The sequence below is a fragment of the Portunus trituberculatus genome, chromosome 38 (assembly GCF_017591435.1).
Source record: "Portunus trituberculatus isolate SZX2019 chromosome 38, ASM1759143v1, whole genome shotgun sequence".
Taxonomy (NCBI): Eukaryota; Metazoa; Arthropoda; class Malacostraca; order Decapoda; family Portunidae; genus Portunus; species Portunus trituberculatus.
Window position 1 is genome coordinate 3,663,392 of NC_059292.1, and position 18,533 is coordinate 3,681,924.

The 18,533-nt window shown below is 42.5% G+C and overlaps 1 protein-coding gene across 3 annotated transcripts in view; it reads right to left on the reverse strand.

Moving 5' to 3' along the window:
- Positions 1–18,533, reverse strand: part of LOC123514755 (low-density lipoprotein receptor-related protein 4-like) — a 112,298-nt gene that overhangs the window by 35,003 nt on the left and 58,762 nt on the right. For 2 of the 3 annotated variants that reach the window (XM_045272863.1, XM_045272864.1), the window contains exon 3: positions 3,968–4,222. In XM_045272863.1, coding sequence (XP_045128798.1) covers positions 3,968–4,222 — 255 coding nt within the window. Of the gene's footprint in view, positions 1–3,967; positions 4,223–4,548; positions 4,680–18,533 lie in introns of those variants that run through there. The other variant, XM_045272865.1, reaches the window with a different exon arrangement.

Genomic DNA, 18,533 nt, shown 5'->3' on the forward strand with positions numbered 1-18,533 from the left:
AAGCACAGTTTTTGAGAACAATAGGAGGGACCCCATCAGGTCCATAAGCCTTCCGAGGGTTTAGGCCAGCAAGGGCATGGAAAACATCATTACGAAGAATTTTGATTGTAGACATGAAATAGTCAGAGGGAGGAGGAGAGGAGGGACAAGCCCAGAATCGTCCAAGGTGGAGTTGTGAGCAAAGGTTTGAGAAAAGAGTTCAGCTTTAGAGACAGAAGAGATGGCAGTGGTGCCATCAGGATGAAATAAAGGAGGAAAGATGAAGAAGTGAAGTTATTTGAGATGTTTTTGGCTAGATGCCAGAAGTCACGAGGAGAGTTTGAGTTTGAAAGATTTTGACATTTCCTATTTATGAAAGAGTGTTTGGCAAGTTGAAGAACAGACTTGGCATGATTCCGGGCAGAGATATAAAGTGCATGAGATTCAGGAGATGGAAGGCTCAAGTACCTTTTGTGGGCAACCTCTCTATCATGTATAGCACGAGAACAGGCTGAGTTAAACCAAGGTTTAGAAGGTTTAGGTTGAGAAAAGAATGAGGAATGTACGCCTCCATGCCAGATACTAACACCTCTGTTATGCGTTCAGCACAAAGAGATGGGTCTCTGACACGGAAGCAATAATCATTCCAGGAAAATCAGCATAATACCTCCTCAGGTCCCCCAACTGGCAGAGGCAAAACGCCAGAGGCACCTTCGCTTTGGGGATCCTGCGGAGGGATTGGAAAAATAGGACAAGATACAGAAATGAGATTGTGATCGGAGGAGCCCAACGGAGATGAAAGGGTGACAGCATAAGCAGAAGGGTTAGAGGTGAGGAAGAGATCAAGAATGTTGGGCGTGTCTCCAAGACGGTCAGGAATACGAGTAGGGTGTTGCACCAGTTGCTCTAGGTCATGGAGGATAGCAAAGTTGAAGGCTAGTTCACCAGGGTGGTCAGTGAAGGGAGAGGAAAGCCAAAGCTGGTGATGAACATTGAAATCTCCAAGAATGGAAATCTCAGCGAAATGGTAGAGGGACAGAATGTGCTCCACTTTAGAAGTTAAGTAGTCGAAGAAATTACTATAGTCAGAAGAGTTAGGGGAGAGATAAACAGCACAGATGAATTTAGTTTGAGAGTGATGTTAAGTCGTAGCCAGATGGTGGAAAATTCCAGCTTTGGAATAAAAATGAGAATAGAGAAAGTAGGAGGGAACAGAGAAGGGGCTACTGTCAGTTGCCTCAGACAGCTGTGTTTCGGTGAGGAAAAGAAGATGAGGTTTAGTAGAGGAGAGGTGGTGTTCCACAGATTGAAAATTAGATCTAAGACCGCGAATGTTGCAGAAGTTAATGTAGAAAAAGTTGAGGGAGGTGTCAAGGCATTTGTGGTCTTCAACAGGAGAGGTGTCCGACCTGGGGACATTTTGGTCCCTCCCAGAGGGGACTCCGAGGCGTTGTTTATTTCGGGTCCCATTTTTCTTTTAAATTTTGATTTGGAATGAAGGGTGTATGTGTGGTAAGCGCATGTAGTTTTGTGTGAAGAAGGAGAGCTGTCTTTAGAGGGTAGGCTGTGAGTATCCCCTTGAGTTGTGAGACACAAAGGGAAACATTCAGCGAGATCACAACTAGCTTTAATGGAAGGTTCACAGCACCTCCTGAACTAGTGCTATTAGATCTCACTGGGAGTAAATTATTGTTTCGGTAGGTGTCTACTACCTCCTCCATACACATATACAACATCTCGTCATATCTTGGCTGGTTGCATGTTACACCTCACCTCTCTCACCTCACCTCTCTCAGCTCAGGCTTATGAAAACACTTCGGTACTTTCTGGACAAGTTCACCCTGTGTTCCTTTATCTTATTATGTTTCATCTAGCACGCGACAATAACTCTTAGCAGAAAGTGATGTTTAAACCAGACTTAATTTCCACCTAAATATTTTGTTTTATGCAAGAGGGAAAATCTGGTCAAGGGCAGCAATAGCGATTAAACAAAAAGACCAGCCTAGATGCCAGTCCCCGAGCAGATCCGAGAGTTACCCAAAAGAAAAAATTGGGGTAAATGTCTTGAAACCACCTCTCTCTCTCTCTCTCTCTCTCTCTCTCTCTCTCTGGCGTTGTGATTGTTGTATTTTTTCAAAAGGTCTGTAACAAAGTCTTTCTCAACAGACCTAGCTATATGATTCTACTATTTTGATTTTATTTTGCAATGTATAATTCTTTTGGGCCAATAAATATATCAGTATCAGTATCACTCTCTCTCAAATGTGTTCAGGTCAGTGGAAGATGGAAGTACAGAAGCAGGCAGGGAGTTCCAGAGTTTACGTATGGTTTGGTGAATGGGTGAGAGCTTAATTCTTACATATTCATACACACGTCTATATGTAACAGGAACGCTCTTGTCTGTCTGTCTGTCTGTCTGTCTGTCGCAATATCTGTCTGTCTGCATGTATGTATGTTTGGCTGTCTCACGTTTCTTCAGCAGTTCATTTATTTTTATGACTCAACGAATACATAGTCTATGCATACATACATACATACAAGTGTGATACGGTATACTGGCGGGTGAGCACTGAATGAAGAAGCAAATAAACACGTGAATGAATGAGGGAGAAAAATAAATACAGACACACAAAACATACAAGAAAGCACACGACCATCAGCGAGAGGATGCACAGCTGGACACTCGGACAGACGTTGCTAGAAATAATAAACACAAGTGATTGCCGAGTTACATTATTTCTCAGGTTAAAAGTTAAAGTGAATATGGAGTGGTATGATACAACCTCCTAACAGCACGTCTCCTTCCTTCCTGCGGCTTCGTTATGCAAAGACTTTCTACTCTCACTCTTGTTGTATCCATCCCACTACAGCAAGAGTTAAACAGTACCTTCTCTCTTCACTCAAGCTTTCTGCCTGTTTGTCTTCCTCCTTCCACTGTTGCCGGGTTGGACTAACTGTGGAGAATTAATGTTTTTATTTTGCATTACATTAAGGGAGATAAGAAGAAAATTCCCTTAAATAACACGTCAAGTAACTTACATTGAGAGAGAACATACATCAGCACTTATAAACACTGCCGAAAATCTGTTACTTTTCGTGGCTTCCTTGAGAGAAAGAAAATAAATCCTTGTGACCCTGTCTTCTTACGAGTTTAACAATTTTTGGAAAGGAGCATCGAGACAGCAATCCATCCGTTCGAAACACTTTCATTTGTGATCTATTTTAGGAGAAACGATTAAGTTTTTTTTTTTTTCCCTCCGTCGCCTTTATACAAGAGAATAATAAAAAAAAAAAAAAAAACGCTTCTACCTCTCTTTCTCCATGCCACTCTGCTGCCTCGTCCCTTTCACTACAAGTTGTCTCAACAGGAAATTGTTATGTTTATTTACCACTTAGGTGACGTGCTGCGCCACATTCCATCGCGTTCTCATAACTTCAGTCAATCTGTAGCTACTACTTATACAGCACCAACTTTCCCTGTCCCGATCCCTCCAGTCTATAGCTTCCTTCCCGGCACATCAATTAAGGTGATGAAGTAACGCCGTGTCACAGAAAAAAAATACTACGGATTCTATTGATGGGCACTACTGGTGCGAGGATTCAATCGCTTCTGACTAAATCCTAGTAGTACATGTGAGCAGCTCTCGTCCAATCACCCTTAATTGCTTTGACATAGGTCAATTGCAGTTTTCTCTGGTACGTGTTTGAAATTCTCTGGATCAGCGAGCAGTCACAGCTTCTCTGATGCAAGACGCTGTGACTCGAAGGGACGCCGCCGTGTTTTTATTCCTTTGGCTTTGTGTACTACATTGCTTTGACGCAATTGCCATGAAGGGTCTCCCGTAACGCAGATGTTTGTAATGATAACGTGGAATTGTTTAAATAAGGGACCTAACCAGGATGATGCTGAAAAATTAAGAATTAGAAACAAAGAGTCTAGAGTTCCACATCACAGCTACAAGATACAACACAACTCGTCTCCACTCACCACAAAATCTTGGCGACTCGTCGGACCCGTCTTCGCATTCCGTAGCATTGGAGCACAAAGCGCTGCGGGGAATGCATTCCTTGTCGTCTCTACACCGCCATTGGTCAGGCGGACAGGGCTCTTCCTCATCTGGCCACCACTCAAAGGGCTCCACTGCTTGCTTTTTGCCCATCTTGGAGCCACAGACCATACGGGATGAACGAACAGCGTCGCATGGCTGCCAGTAGGCGCCCGCGAAGCACAGCAGCAGCACACCTGTGGAGGGGAAGATGCCCGTATATACATATTGTGGACTCAGGAAGACTGTATATACTAATGTTATATAAGAAGTACAAGAAAAATGTATTAGTAATTCGCTTCTCACTACTTGGATGGTTGTATCATAATAACAAAGCAGCACAAGTAATTTATCAGGACAGTCATCAAGAAACATGAACGTCTGCCATCAAGGAATGCCACTGAGCTATCACTCTGATAGCTTAAGAAAGAATAATGCCTCCTATCAACACACTCAAGTCACACTTGAATGCAAATTAAAACACGTCTACTTGCACACAGATGAAAACGACGACTTAACACACCACAGGGAGTATACGCTAGATGTTCTCGTGTGTGTGTGTGTTTCACTGTTTGATCTGCTGCAGTCTCTGATGAGACAGCCAGACGGTACCCTACGGAGCGAGCTCAGAGCTCATTATTTCCGATCTTCGGATAGATAGGCCTGAGACCAGGAACACACCACACACCGGGACAACAAGGTCACAACTCCTCGATTTACATCCCGTACCTACTCACTGCTAGTGTGTGTTTCACTGTTTGATCTGCTGCAGTCTCTGACGAGACAGCCAGATGTTACCCTACGGAGCGAGCTCAGAGCTCATTATTTCCGATCTTCGGATAGGCCTGAGACCAGGCACACACCACACACCGGGACAACAAGGTCACAACTCGATTTACATCCCGTACCTACTCACAGCTAGGTGAACAGGGGCAACACGTGAAAGGAGACACATCCAAATATCTCCACCCGGTCAGGGAATCGAACCCCAGTTCTCTGGCTTGTGAAGCCAGCGCTCTAACCACTGAGCTACCGGGTGTGTGTGTGTGTGTGTGTGTGTGTGTGTGTGTGTGTGTGTGTAATTCACCTCGGTCGTCTGCTGGTCACCCAGCTAGTCTTCCCCATTATGGAGCGAGCTCAGAGCTCATAGACCGATCTTCGGGTAGGACTGACCACATCAACACACAACACACCGGGAAAGCGAGGACACAACCCCTCGAGTTACATCCCGTACCTATTTACTGCTAGGTGAACAGAGGCCACACATGAAGAGGCTTGCCCATTTGCCTCGCCGCTTACCGGGACTCGAACCTGGCCCTCTCGATTGTGAGTCGAGCGTGCTAACCACTACACTACGCTGTGTGTGTGTGTGTGTGTGTGTGTGTGTGTGTGTGTGTGTGTGTGTGTGTGTGACGAGCAAAAGGAACACAGATATCTTCGTCGTTGTAGATTAAAGGTGCAGCACATTAGGAACATTAAGTGTTGGGCAGGAGCAGAGTGAGTTCAGCGGGCAGCCGTAGAAATAAGGTAATTTTTTAATTGACTTGAGTTAGAAATCAAAAACAGTTTCATTACCTTCGAGGCAGTGGCCAGAAAGAGCTTCATTGCAAAGGGAAACATCTAATGAACCAAATTCAAAACTAATGATAATAACAAAGAACTGTCACCACAAACACTGCGGTGCCAAGATACTATAAGGCAAACTGGCTCTAGTAGACTCTCGCAGGCTGGGTGAAGACAGTAGCACGATTGATCCATAAGTACTTCATACCCCTAAGACACCGCGCCGTCATGCATTACTCCACAAACCAGAACAAATGAAGAGGAATGTCGTCTTTAAAAAATGACTGAGGAGAGAAAACTTGTTGTTACGTTCACCGGTTAAATGGGTAAGATTGGCATCGGGGAGCCGGTGAACAATAACAATAAAAAAAAAAATAAAAAAAAAAATAAATAAAAAAAAAAAAAATAAAATAAAAAAAACACTGCAGGTTCAACTGGTCAGGATATGCAAAGGGGGCACTTATGAAGCTATTTTATAACCCAATAACAATGAAACTGACATACACATATAGATATAACATGAAACACATGAAACTGACATACATATACATACACACACACACACACACTTATACCAAACTGGACCAGAGTGCCTGGCCCAAGACCATGACGTTTTTAGATTTTTGGGAGAAGCTGGCCTTCTCCCAAAGCTATGAATTTTATTCTTATTTTATTATATATTTTAATATTTTATTTAGTTTTATTTGTCCTTTTTCTAGTTTTTAAACTACTGTATTGTTTTTAACTGTTTTTAAACATTTTAAATTTTTGAAGCGGCGCCATATGACCTTGGCTGTTGTGGTGCCTTTTTTACAATCCATCCATCCATCCGTTTTTTCCACATTGCCTCCATATAGGATTAGTATTATTGTTAGGTATTAAGTTGGGTTCTTTATTGTTATATTTATTTGTGTTATATGTATATGTGTATGTCAGTTTCATTGTTATTGGGTTATTAAATAGCTTCTTAAGTGCCCCCTTTACATACCCTCACCAGTTGAACCTGCAGTGTTTTTTTTTTTTATTGTTATTGTTCACCGGCTCCCCGATGCCAATCTTACCCATTTAACCGGTGAACGTAACATTATGAACAGAAAATTATATGTAGGGAGGCACCTGTGTTTGTGTGGTACCATCATCTAATATTTGTGTGGCATCAGTGTCCTCTGATGGTGCCATGCCAGAAGCACATATCAAAACCACGTGAGCGTCATGTGTGTGTCCTGTGAGACTGAACAACAAAGCACATAAAAACAAGCACTGGCTCTTCTGTCCCTAAGCGCCGCTGGATAAATGACCGTTTTCAGAAGCACTTTGCTCCCTTATCACGACTGTTATTCCAAGGCCACAAAGACAATTAGCCAGAATTTTAAGATTTTCCCTGTTAATATTGTAGGTATCTTGTAAAAACACTCTCAAAAATCCATTTCCCTTCAACTATAGGCTTTGAATGTAGTGGAGGTGTGGCCAGAAATATTTCAGAATATGAGCGGTGACAGCTGTAGCGACCGACAAGAAACACGCACACCAATCACCGTTGCATATGCACTCAGGCCGCTAGTTTAACAGTGTCTTCATGTACCATAAATACAAAGAACAACTATCCAACCATAAGTTTCTGTCCTTCACAGGCTCCATAGCAAAGACAGAGACAAAGAAAAAGAACGTTCTCACAGAAGCTTTCCTGGTTATTAAGGGAAATTGAATCAACGAGGGCTTCATTACGTTAACTGCTTCACATTTTTACTGCCTTGCATCTGTGTCCCTGTAACTAAAGCTAAGCATAATTGTTGCATCGAACAGAACGTCTCTTCCCACGGGGTAAAAGCAAACTGGCCATCTGAGCCCCGTGGGTCACTGCTCACCCAGAACCTCCTGTGTCCACATGACGAGACAACATATACCATGCCTCGAATGGCTGTCACATGCATGTTTTTAGCCCTATACATCACATCAATCCCCAGGCTCTCACGTTTTCCGCCCCTGCTGCTGCTGATTGACCTCATACATCCAAAGCAGCGAACCGCAACTCAGCTAGCGGCACCCAAGTCACTGACGAGGCAAAGACGCTTCATCCTTCATCACAACGAAAAAGCGCAAAGTATTTTTCAGTTAAGATACTCAGGATGGAGACACTGATACATGAAGGAGGGCATGTAAATGACTTCACGTGGATTTAATACGACACGAAATACAGACAATGTTGACACTACTCTCTCTCTCTCTCTCTCTCTCTCTCTCTCTCTCTCTGACCTGACAATGTGGGAAAAGCAGCGTACTTGTCAAGAGAAAAATGAAGTAAATGGGAAGAGAGAGAAAGGAAAAAAAAAAGTGTCATGAAGCGTAAACAAGAATGAATAGGAAAAATAGATAAATTCACCTCACTATTTCGAGGGAGAAAGAAAGGTATGCAAATGAGGCAGGAGCTTAATGAGAAATGAAGTGCAGCAGGTGAGCAAAAGAGGCTACAGGTGTGGAGATGGAGGAGGAGGAGGAAGGAGGAGGAGGAGGAGGAGGAGGAGGAGGAGGAGGAGGAGGAGGAGGAGGAGGAGGAGGCGAGGAGGAAGACAAATTTATTTTGGTCGTCGTCAGACAGAAACACAATACATTCTCTCTCTCTCTCTCTCTCTCTCTCTCTCTCTTAGTCATTTGGCCTTTTTGAAAATGTTAATATCTCGAGGTATTTCAATTAATTTTACTACATTTCCTTCCAAAACATTATTAAACACATTCTCTCTTTCTGTATGTTTATGTGGCTCGGTTCATTAGCGGTGTGTGTGTGTGTGTGTGTGTGTGTGTGTGTGTGTGTGTGTGTGTGTGTGTGTGTGTGTGTGTGTGTGTGTGTGTGTGTGTGTGTGTGTGTGTGTGTGGGTGTGGGTGTGATGAACTCGGCATGCAGAGAAATGAGTAAAATTCTCTTTTATTCTTATTCCTCCATCCTCCATCCTCCACTCTCTCTCTCTCTCTCTCTCTCTCTCTCTCTCTCTCTCTCTCTCTCTCTCTCTCTCTCTCTCTCTCTCTCTCTCTCTCTCTCTCTCTCTCTCTCTCTCTCTCTCTCTCTCTCTCTCTCTCTTTCTTCCCTACTCTCACTGCGCTTTATGTTCTGTCTCAATCTTAACCTCTTCAGTACTGGGACACATTTTTACCTTGATTTTTTGGGTATGTTTAGACAATCTTTTTTGCATTAGAAAAGCTCTATGAAGGTTAGAAAATTAATGGCCAGAATCTTCACTATTTTAACCACCACATACGTTTCTGAATCTCTATAGAATCACCAAAGAGTAAGCAATAGGAATGAATATGAAAACGAGTCACGGTATACTGAAGGGATTAAGTCCTTTGGTGTTTTAAGATTCTGTCAGTGATCACGTTTTCTAGAGAGGGTGTCAGCTGATTGAAGGAACGTGAGACATTGAACGTATTAGAAATGAGGCTCTGTTCCCTCATTAGGACTATTTGCAAGGGTTAAAGAGATGATGCTTTGTGTTGTTCCTCACTCTTAGTCCTCAGATATGCCAAGACTATTAATTACCATGTTTTGCCGAGAGAGAGAGAGAGAGAGAGAGAGAGAGAGAGAGAGAGAGAGAGAGAGAGAGAGAGAGAGAGAGAGAGAGAGAGAGAGAGAGAGAGAGAGAGAGAGAGAGAGAGAGAGAGAGCGCATCAATCTGATTGGACACAAGACTGTAGGAAGCAAAATAAACAGTGAGGCTTTTTTCACTCACCAGCACAATTTCCAAAAGTGAAAGAGATGGTAGCTGTAGTTTTTAAGAGTGGTTTTCTCGTTCACGCTAGAGACCTCCTATCATAATATCACTTGAACTGTGAAAATACCATTGAAAACATCTGTTGGGTTCTTGCGACAATGCGTCTATGCTCCTATAAACACACAGCAGCAGCAGACTTATTAGCTCCCGGGTCCTTCACACACCCAAGTCATACAAGCTTGCCGCGTCTTGACATTCCTTCATCACAACCAACTCTATGCCATATGTCTTGCATCCCTAACTCTACAATTCCAATGACTGTTGTTAATAGGAGAGGCTGTGGCATAGTGGATAAGGTGGTGAGCGTGGGATCGGGCAGACGTCCACGCGTACGTTTCGAATCCCACCATACCACTTTGAAGCTATGCCATTTGTCGAGTGGTTTAAAGTTACCTACATGACATCATGATACCCAGGTTTTGGGTGGGCACACCAAAGATGCACTTGGGTGGTGATATGGGTACCACTATAAATAAAATTGCCTGCTCGACTAATGGGCGGAAGCTGAACAGAACTTCCTACATACTCTTCAAGTGTGCCTACAGGCGCTATAGGAAATAACATTACACACACACACACACACACACACACACACACACACACACACATACATATATATATATATATATATATATATATATATATATATACGAGTATATATATATTGCGTTTATCATCAATTGTGCGATTTTGCATTAGCAGTTTTGTATCCTCACAACAATGGCATTCTTAATAACCTTGTTATTTCATGTTGAGCCATAGATTAATTACAACGTCATCGCTAGAATCCCATTAGTGCCTTTTAGAAAACTAGAAATCGAATTAATATTTATAGGTCAATACGTTATTCATTACGTTATTATTGTAACGGTGTGCCGGTGCTCGTCACCTGTCAGCCACGCGAACTGTGCAATTTTTGTTTGGCAGCACCATTGAAGCGTCTGATGGATTTGCATAAACGGTGGATAAATATAATGAAAATGTCAGTCAATAATTCATTTTTGCTTTGCTTCGAGCGTGGGTTCAGAAAAAAAAAGAGTGAATATCTTAAAGCTGTTCATATTCATTTTCACAATATTGCAATACAAGTCCGCGTAATCGCTAATGCGTCCATAGAGAGAGAGAGAGAGAGAGAGAGAGAGAGAGAGAGAGAGAGAGAGAGAGAGAGAGAGAGAGAGAGAGAGAGAGAGAGAGAGAGAGAGAGAGAGAGAAAGAAAGAAAGAAAGAGAAAGAGAGAGAGAGAGAGAGAGAGAGAGAGAGAGAGAGAGAGAGAGAGAGAGAGAGAGAGAGAGAGAGAGAGAGAGAGAGAGAGAGAGAGAGAGAGAGAGAGAGAGAGAGAGAGAGAGAGAGAGAGAGAGAGAGAGAGAATTGAAACACTATGGAATACAAGTCTACAGCAAGATTATATAAGGCAAGAAGATATACGGTTGGAATCTAATTTGACTCCTTGTCCAAAGTTTCCGAAATGTATGAACGACTTTCCCAAACTTTGCTGCTACCCATTACTCTTCCCACCTTCCCCTAAACACACACACACACACACACACACACACACACACACACACACACACACACACACACACACACACACACATTCTTCACCTTCTGAATGATGATGGTATCTTTTGTCCTCAAGATTGCGAAGCACAATTGTGGATATAAATGCAGAAGGTAAGTAAGTACCTAACCTAAGACACATAGATTCCCTTGTCTTGAGAGTTCTCCTTCAGTCCTTAATTCCCTTCAGATGCTTAGTATCTTTCCCACTTAAGATTGAGGGCAAAAGACAAACATTAAGTGTGAGGAAGAGCAGAATTATACTCGACTATCTATTATGATTCTTCCTCGCGTGTTGGTCTTCATGCACTTTGCTAAGCTTTAGATAAAACACCTGAACACAAAAGCGGGTAACGATGAGGTAGTGAAGGAAAATTATGACAAAAATGGAAAAGGAGGAAGGGGAGGAGAAGGAGGAGGAGGAGGAGGAGGAGGAGGAGGAGGAGGAGAAGGAAGAGGAGGAGGAGGAGGAGGAGGAGGAGGAGAAGGAGGAGAAGGAAGAAGAGGAGGAGCTAAGGAAGTTATGGCAACACGTGCAGTTGACATTATCTGGAAAGTGTGTGTGTTTGTGTGTATGTGTGTGTGATCAACTTTCTGTGTGTGTGTGTGTGTGTGTGTGTGTGTGTGTGTGTGTGTGTGTGTGTGTGTGTGTGTGTGTGTGTGTGTGTGTGTGTGTGTGTGTGTGTGTGTGTGTGTGTGTGTGTGTGTGTGTGTGTGTGTGTGATCTCTCACTCTCTCTCTCTCTCTCTCTCTCTCTCTCTCTCTATATATATATATATATATATATATATATATATATATATATATATATATATATATATATATATATATATATATATATATATATATATCCCCGCGGTTGTCCTTGCAGCTTCATTAGCTCTTATCAACGGACTTGTAACACTACACATTGTCGGTATCAGAACATTCCCGGATATGTCTGAAGGCATCAGACATCGGCCACGTCACGGCTGATCTTCCTCTGTGCTTCCGCTCTCATTTCATTAACGAATCTCCTCGGTATAAATTTTTTGTTGGAGCTACGTACGTTTATTGTTTCTCTATAACTTTCTCAGGGTTTGTGTCTCTCTCTGTGTCTCTCGTTCTGGAATCGATATCCTCATTTTCTCGTAACTAAACTTGTTAGGATTAATGCAAGCAGCGGCTCCAATTTGCCACAGAGGCAGGGATACAGATTCTTCGTTCTCTGTTTCCTTGTTACCACGTCGCAAGGAATGGTGCAGGAAGATGGTGAGGATGTGGTTACCGAATGTACAATCACCAAATTTCAGCATCCTTCAGTTTTATTTTTTTTATTTATTTATTTATTTTTTATTTCTCATCAGTATGTCAGCAGTACCTTTGTAATGTGACTTCTAGCTGTGGGTTTTGTATGGTGTAGTTATATTCTACTTGGTTGCTGCTGTTTATACTGTTAGAGTTGTTGTTGTTGCTGATGTAATTGTTGTTTTTGGTGGTGGTGGTGGTGGTGGTGGTGGTGGAAGTGACTCTACTGCTAGTACTACTGCTATTGCCAGTACTACTACTTTTTATGCTGCCCATAGCTAGAGTTCCTACCAATGCGGGAGGAATGAAACACAACGACGACGACGACGACAACAATAACTACTACTATAACTACTACTACTACTGCATACTACAGTACTACTACTACTATTACTACTACTACTACTACTACTGTCACAAGGCCGCTGCTGTGCATGCTGGCATTGTTATTATGCTTCATCTACAACTGTTACAACTATTGCAGTTTCAGTCTCCCCACCACCAACATAACATCCCGCACTGCTTAACACCGGCCATGCGCACAACAGCAGAAATGAACTGTCACGCCAAACATTCCTCTTTCTATCGGCGAAAGCAAAATAATGAACACCCTTTATCACGAGGGAACGCAATTAGGGAACATGAGGTCCGTCAGTGTTGCTATAACTAGGGCGAACTCCAGCGCAACACAGTGTTAGTTAGGACCGCTGGTGAGTAATGAGTAACAGCGTGAACCAAGTTACCAGGATGGACACACAAGGCGTTGTGGTGATGACTATAACAGCTATAATGACTACAATAAATAACATCTTGTCACAGAAGAAAATGTCAATAGGAAAAGATTCGTTGAAAAATATTAAGAAATAAAATATTTGGATTTTGGATTATATGAATATGGAGTCTCTAAAAAAACAACAACAACAAGACAGACGAAGACGAAGATCTGCTTTGTGAACCTTGACACCTTCCCCATAGCGGAAACAAAGGTGTCCCCACAGACTGCACTTGGTGAGCGAGGCGGCTTTGCACGATTGCTTCCGATGTAAATGGTAGACAAAGAGTGCCACGTGTAAGCCTGATGGTAACTTATAGCTTCCGTATATTCTTATGTTTTTATGCATTCAATATGAGTTTAGGTTTGTAATGGCGGAACGGGGAGCTGTAGCTTAGTCATCAGCTGTGTTTCCCGCCACCGTGCACAGTCTTTCCAGGCTCACAATAAAAACTCTTAATTTGAATAGAATGCACAAGAAAAGCTATCTTGAAATTAAGGTAATCAGCATCATTATCAGCATCACACACACACACACACACACACACACACACACACACACACACACACACACACACACACACACACACGAGACGCATGCCCTGCAGCAGAGTCGTCCCTCCCGCCACAGACCCACACACCCTCACCGCCACGGCTGCAGGTGTTCAGGCGGCCAAACTGGATTAGGTCAACCCAACTCTTGGAAGAATTACAAGACTTTTCTTACTCTGGTTATGGACTTCTGCACCATATCGCTTAAATTGACGACGACAGCAACAATAACATTTGCTTCTACTACTACCACCACCATTATCACTACTACTGCTACTGCTACTATAACTACTACTACTACTACTGCCACTACTGATACAAGTCCTGCTGCAGCTCCTCCTCTTATAACTATCAGCAGGAAACATTAAATCTTCTCATACCAACAATTAAACAATCATCACCACCATCGTCCATGTCCTCCTCCTCCTCCTCCTCCTCCTTTTCCTCCTTCTCTTCCTCTTCATTGGACTAATATTCCCAAACAGAGAACGCACATAAATTTAACGGGACCGTCTCAGAAGCAAATTGGTACAGGACAGTGTTTTAAGTGCCTCGTTTTAGCAAATATTTCCTGGTCAAACGTAGAAGTAGTGGTAGAAATGGTAATGGTAGTGATGGTGGTGGTGGTGGTAGTAATACTTTTTTTTAGCAATGCAGAAATACTTAACATATTACACAATTTATAGAAGGGGTAAAAAATGCAATAACAACGCACGTAACTTTGCACAACTGAAAGCAACTTAAGGAAACAGTGGTAGAAGGCTATTCCTTTTCTTTTTTCTCGTGCAAGAGGGGAAGCTGGCCAAGGCAACAATAGAAACAAAGAAAACAAGAAATGGCTCACTTGATTGCCAGTTCCCTTGAAGATAAATAGAGTCAGCCAAAAGTACAGTGGAACCATGCGCGCTTTGGGGTCCAAGGGGTCTCTAAGCGCACAGGTTCGAATCCTGTCCACGGTCAGAGTGTAGGTTGGGGTTCCTCACTCGGGGCAACGGTTTCCTAGCGGGTGGGCTTTGAGATAGGAGCTACCCGCAAAAGTACCCCCTTCAGCCCATAAATTCTCTTGAAAAGCCATGATATAGATAAAAAAATGTCTTGACTGCTATAAACATCCACCAGTCATCAACAATAATACTCACATACCGTCAATACTGCATGTCCATGGGTGCACAATTCATAGAAACACGTATATTTTTCATTCAATAAGCCTCAACGTGTATCTGGAGCCGGTGAGATAAATGACCACACACTCATATATATTTCCCTCCTCACCTCTCCTCGCTACCGCCACCACTCATCATTTGCGTCAGTCGTGAATTCAGGTCATTATCTTCCCATGGTATTATCTTGCTTTATAATCATCCCTCCTTCCTTTCCTGGCGCCTTATTCTGCTTCGTCTTCCTCTCCTCCCTTATGCCACCTCTGTTTTTCGATCTTCCTTCTTTCCTTTCCAGTTTTCCTCCTTCCTTTTCCTGCCATTTACACCTCCTCCTCCCACTTCATTTCTATCCTCATAATCCCTTCGTTTCTCCGTCTTTCTATTCTAGTTTGTCCTTCAAGCTTTTCCTCCTCCTCAAGCCTCCTCCGTCTTTCGCTCCTCTTCCTTTCCTCCTTTCCAAATCTTTTCCACTTCTTTCCTTCTATCTCCACTTCTTCCTTCGCACCATCATAACTCCTCTCCTGCTAGACAGACCTTCTTTCCGTTTTCCTTCCTGCCTTCCTTTTCGACGCCAAACTAATCTAATTCTTGAGTCACAGAAAACGTGCACTGGCCATAAACACATCTGAGAGCCACAAAAATAAGCAGACTTTAACTTCTTAGCATGAAGGTCCTAGCATATGAATCTCTCTCTCTCTCTCTCTCTCTCTCTCTCTCTCTCTCTCTCTCTCTCTCTCAATGACATCCAGTTCTGTTTGCACGTCGCTCCACCAGAAGGACTTTATACTACCGTGGTGGAGGGAAATTATTGGACGGGAGGAGCTGGAGAAGGGAGAGGGCGAGGGAAGAAATGGCCATTGTTTGTAAGGTCTTTCTTTCTCTTCTCAGGAGGCAAGCGAGGGAGGGAAGGGAGTCAGGGAGAGAGGGAATGTGAAAAATATGTTTGTGTTTTCCTATTTTTTTCCAGTCTTTTTCTTTCACTTTTTCTTTTTCCTAGTTAATGCATTTGTAGTTTGTTTCTGTTCTCGTTCTCTCTTTTTGCTCTCCTCCGCATCTTCAGCGTTTTTTCTTTTCTTTTTTATAGTAATGACGAGAACCAAAACTAGTAACAAAAATAAGTAGAAGATAATAATGATAATAATACCAGTAATAAAGCAGCACCACTAACGAAGAAAATACGTAGCAATGAGGGGCTTCGAAGTGGTGGTGGTGGTGGTGGTGGTGGTGGCGATTTGAACATAATTACTTTTGCTTCACGTCCTCAGCTCCCTTCCCTTATGACTCCTTTATTTGTTTCTAACGGTCGAACACAATTCTCTTTACTTTTTATTGTGTTTTTCTAATATTACTTTCTTTCATAAAGCTTTTTTTTTTAAACTGTTCTTAGAAAAATATAATAATTCTTCCACACTGTTAACATTTTTTTATCATAGATTTCTGTCCTATATTTTTCTGAGAGAGAGAGAGAGAGAGAGAGAGAGAGAGAGAGAGAGAGAGAGAGAGAGAGAGAGAGAGAGAGAGAGAGAGAGAGAGAGAGAGAGAGAGAGAGAATAAAGTACAGATTCTGCTTTGCTTACGACCTCCAGCGGCAACTTGTCAGGTTTATATTTCTCTATATCTTTTTTTTTCCTTCACTGGCCATTCGTTCCTCGTGCTCTGTAAATCTTAGAACGAGAATTGGCACTGCTATATTCTGAAACACTCCTACGCCGCACCTCCCATGACTACCAATGGTTCTACTCGAAGTTACACGTAATTTCAAGCGTTTTTATGGATGAAGGGACAGATTAACTCCTTCAGTACTGGGATGCCTTTTTATCATGTGCTTTGGGTATGATTAGACGACTTTGCTTACACTATGGGTCTATGGAGGTCAGAAGATTAATGGACAAAGTCTTTACTATTCTAATCCCCGCATGAGTTTCTGAAGCTGTATAAAATCACCAATCAGTAAGGAAGGAAACGCGCCATGGTACTAAAGCGGTGAACGATATATATAAATGTGCATCACTAACGGTAAAAACACTCTTTTTTCACGCGGCTTACTATCTTTTTGGGTGGCTAAAGAGCAAAACATTTCAGTGTACGAATCTTAAGTTTGCTGCAAGACGAGCTGAAAGAATGTTGGGGCTGAAGAAGCTTTTAATCCCCCAAGAACGCCAAGAACGGTTTCCTGCATCCCACTTTTGTTTCCATCGCCTTAAGTTTCTCCATTAGGATCAATACTCATTAGTATATAAGAGAGAATAAAGGGGAAGACAGGATGGTGGAGAAGTTACAGGTGAAGGGGTGGAATGACCAGATGAAAATAAAAGACGGAGTAAGTAAAGGTGGAAAGTAAGGGAAAAACAGAGAGAAGGTTGATCAGACGGAGACACAGGTGGAGAAGTGGAAGAAGAAATAGGTGGAGGTGAAAGTGGAGGAAAGTTAAGACCCGGAAGAGAGAATATGTTGAGAGAATATGGGAGAAATCTGGAGGGGCGGAAGGAAGAAAGGAAGGTGAACCAGGTGCAGAAGGTGGAAGTGAAGGTGCAAATATAACAACTCTGGTTCTGTGTATGTTTCCCATCTCTATTTCTCATTCCCTTATTTCTTTCTCCTCCCTATTCCTCCCGTTTTCCATCCTTCCATCTTCAAAGGCAACATTCTGCAACAACAACAACAACGGAGGTCAAAGAAAACTGGGATATTATAATTCATGTTTTTCTCTGCATGGAATCAGTCATTTTTATTCGTTGTTTTTCAATTAATAATCTTTTCTCTTTGTATAGGAGCAAGTGTCGCCGGTAATGCGTCCGTCTGTCGACAACACGTACACGCTTTTCTTGTCCGTATATTTGACATCCAACACTCCCAGTTCCCTTCAGTAACACGCAGGACAACTCACCCGTCCGTACCACAATGACACGGCGACTTGCAATTTTGTGTGGAAGAATTATACTGTTTCCTTGTTACTCATGTTTCTCTCTCTCTCTCTCTCTCTCTCTCTCTCTCTCTCTCTTCCACTGTTGGCAGAAAGAATGAAATTTCTTAGTGAATAATAGTTTTCTTTTGTCCGGCCTCCGATTCCATACAGATAGGAAAATAATGAAAGAAAGAAGCAAAAGTTGACGGACACCGAAGTTGACAGCAAGAAAAAGAAAAACAAAGAAAAAAAAGACGAATATGTGGTAGTGTGACAATACCGTACGTGATTACTGTTTTAGACCAATTGTTCTTTAGACAACACACTTAACTCTTTGTCGTTTCCACACAAAAGTAATGTCACTATGAACTCTCCAACTACAAATTGTGGCTTTCAGATAATGCTACTGTCATTCTATTTAATTAATGGACACCCTCATTGCTACTCCTCTCACCCTATCCAAAACTTTCATCTTTTTCTGTTTTTATTTATACCATGTGAGCTTTTCACGGGAATTTATGGGCTAAAGGAGATACTTTTTAGGGGTACTTCCTATCTCAAAGCCCACCTGCTAGGAAACCATTGCCCCGAGTGAGGAAGCCCAACCTACACTCGGACCGTGGACAGGATTCGAACCCGTGCGCTTGGAGACCCCTCGGACCCCAAAATACGCATGGCTCCACTGTACCACGGCGGCCTTTCTAACTATAATTGATTTCGCATTAGTATAATTTGCCTTTTTTTTTTTTTTTTGAGATACTTGAGTACTGGCCACTTCTAAACGCGGGCAAATAATATAAGGTTTAATCGAACTGCACTGCATACCTACTGAAAATATACATGGGGGATGGCGGGGAGGCTTATTATTAGAGTACTAGCCTGATGGTGTGTGTGTGTGTGTGTGTGTGTGTGTGTGTGTGTGTGTGTGTGTGTGTGTGTGTGTGTGTG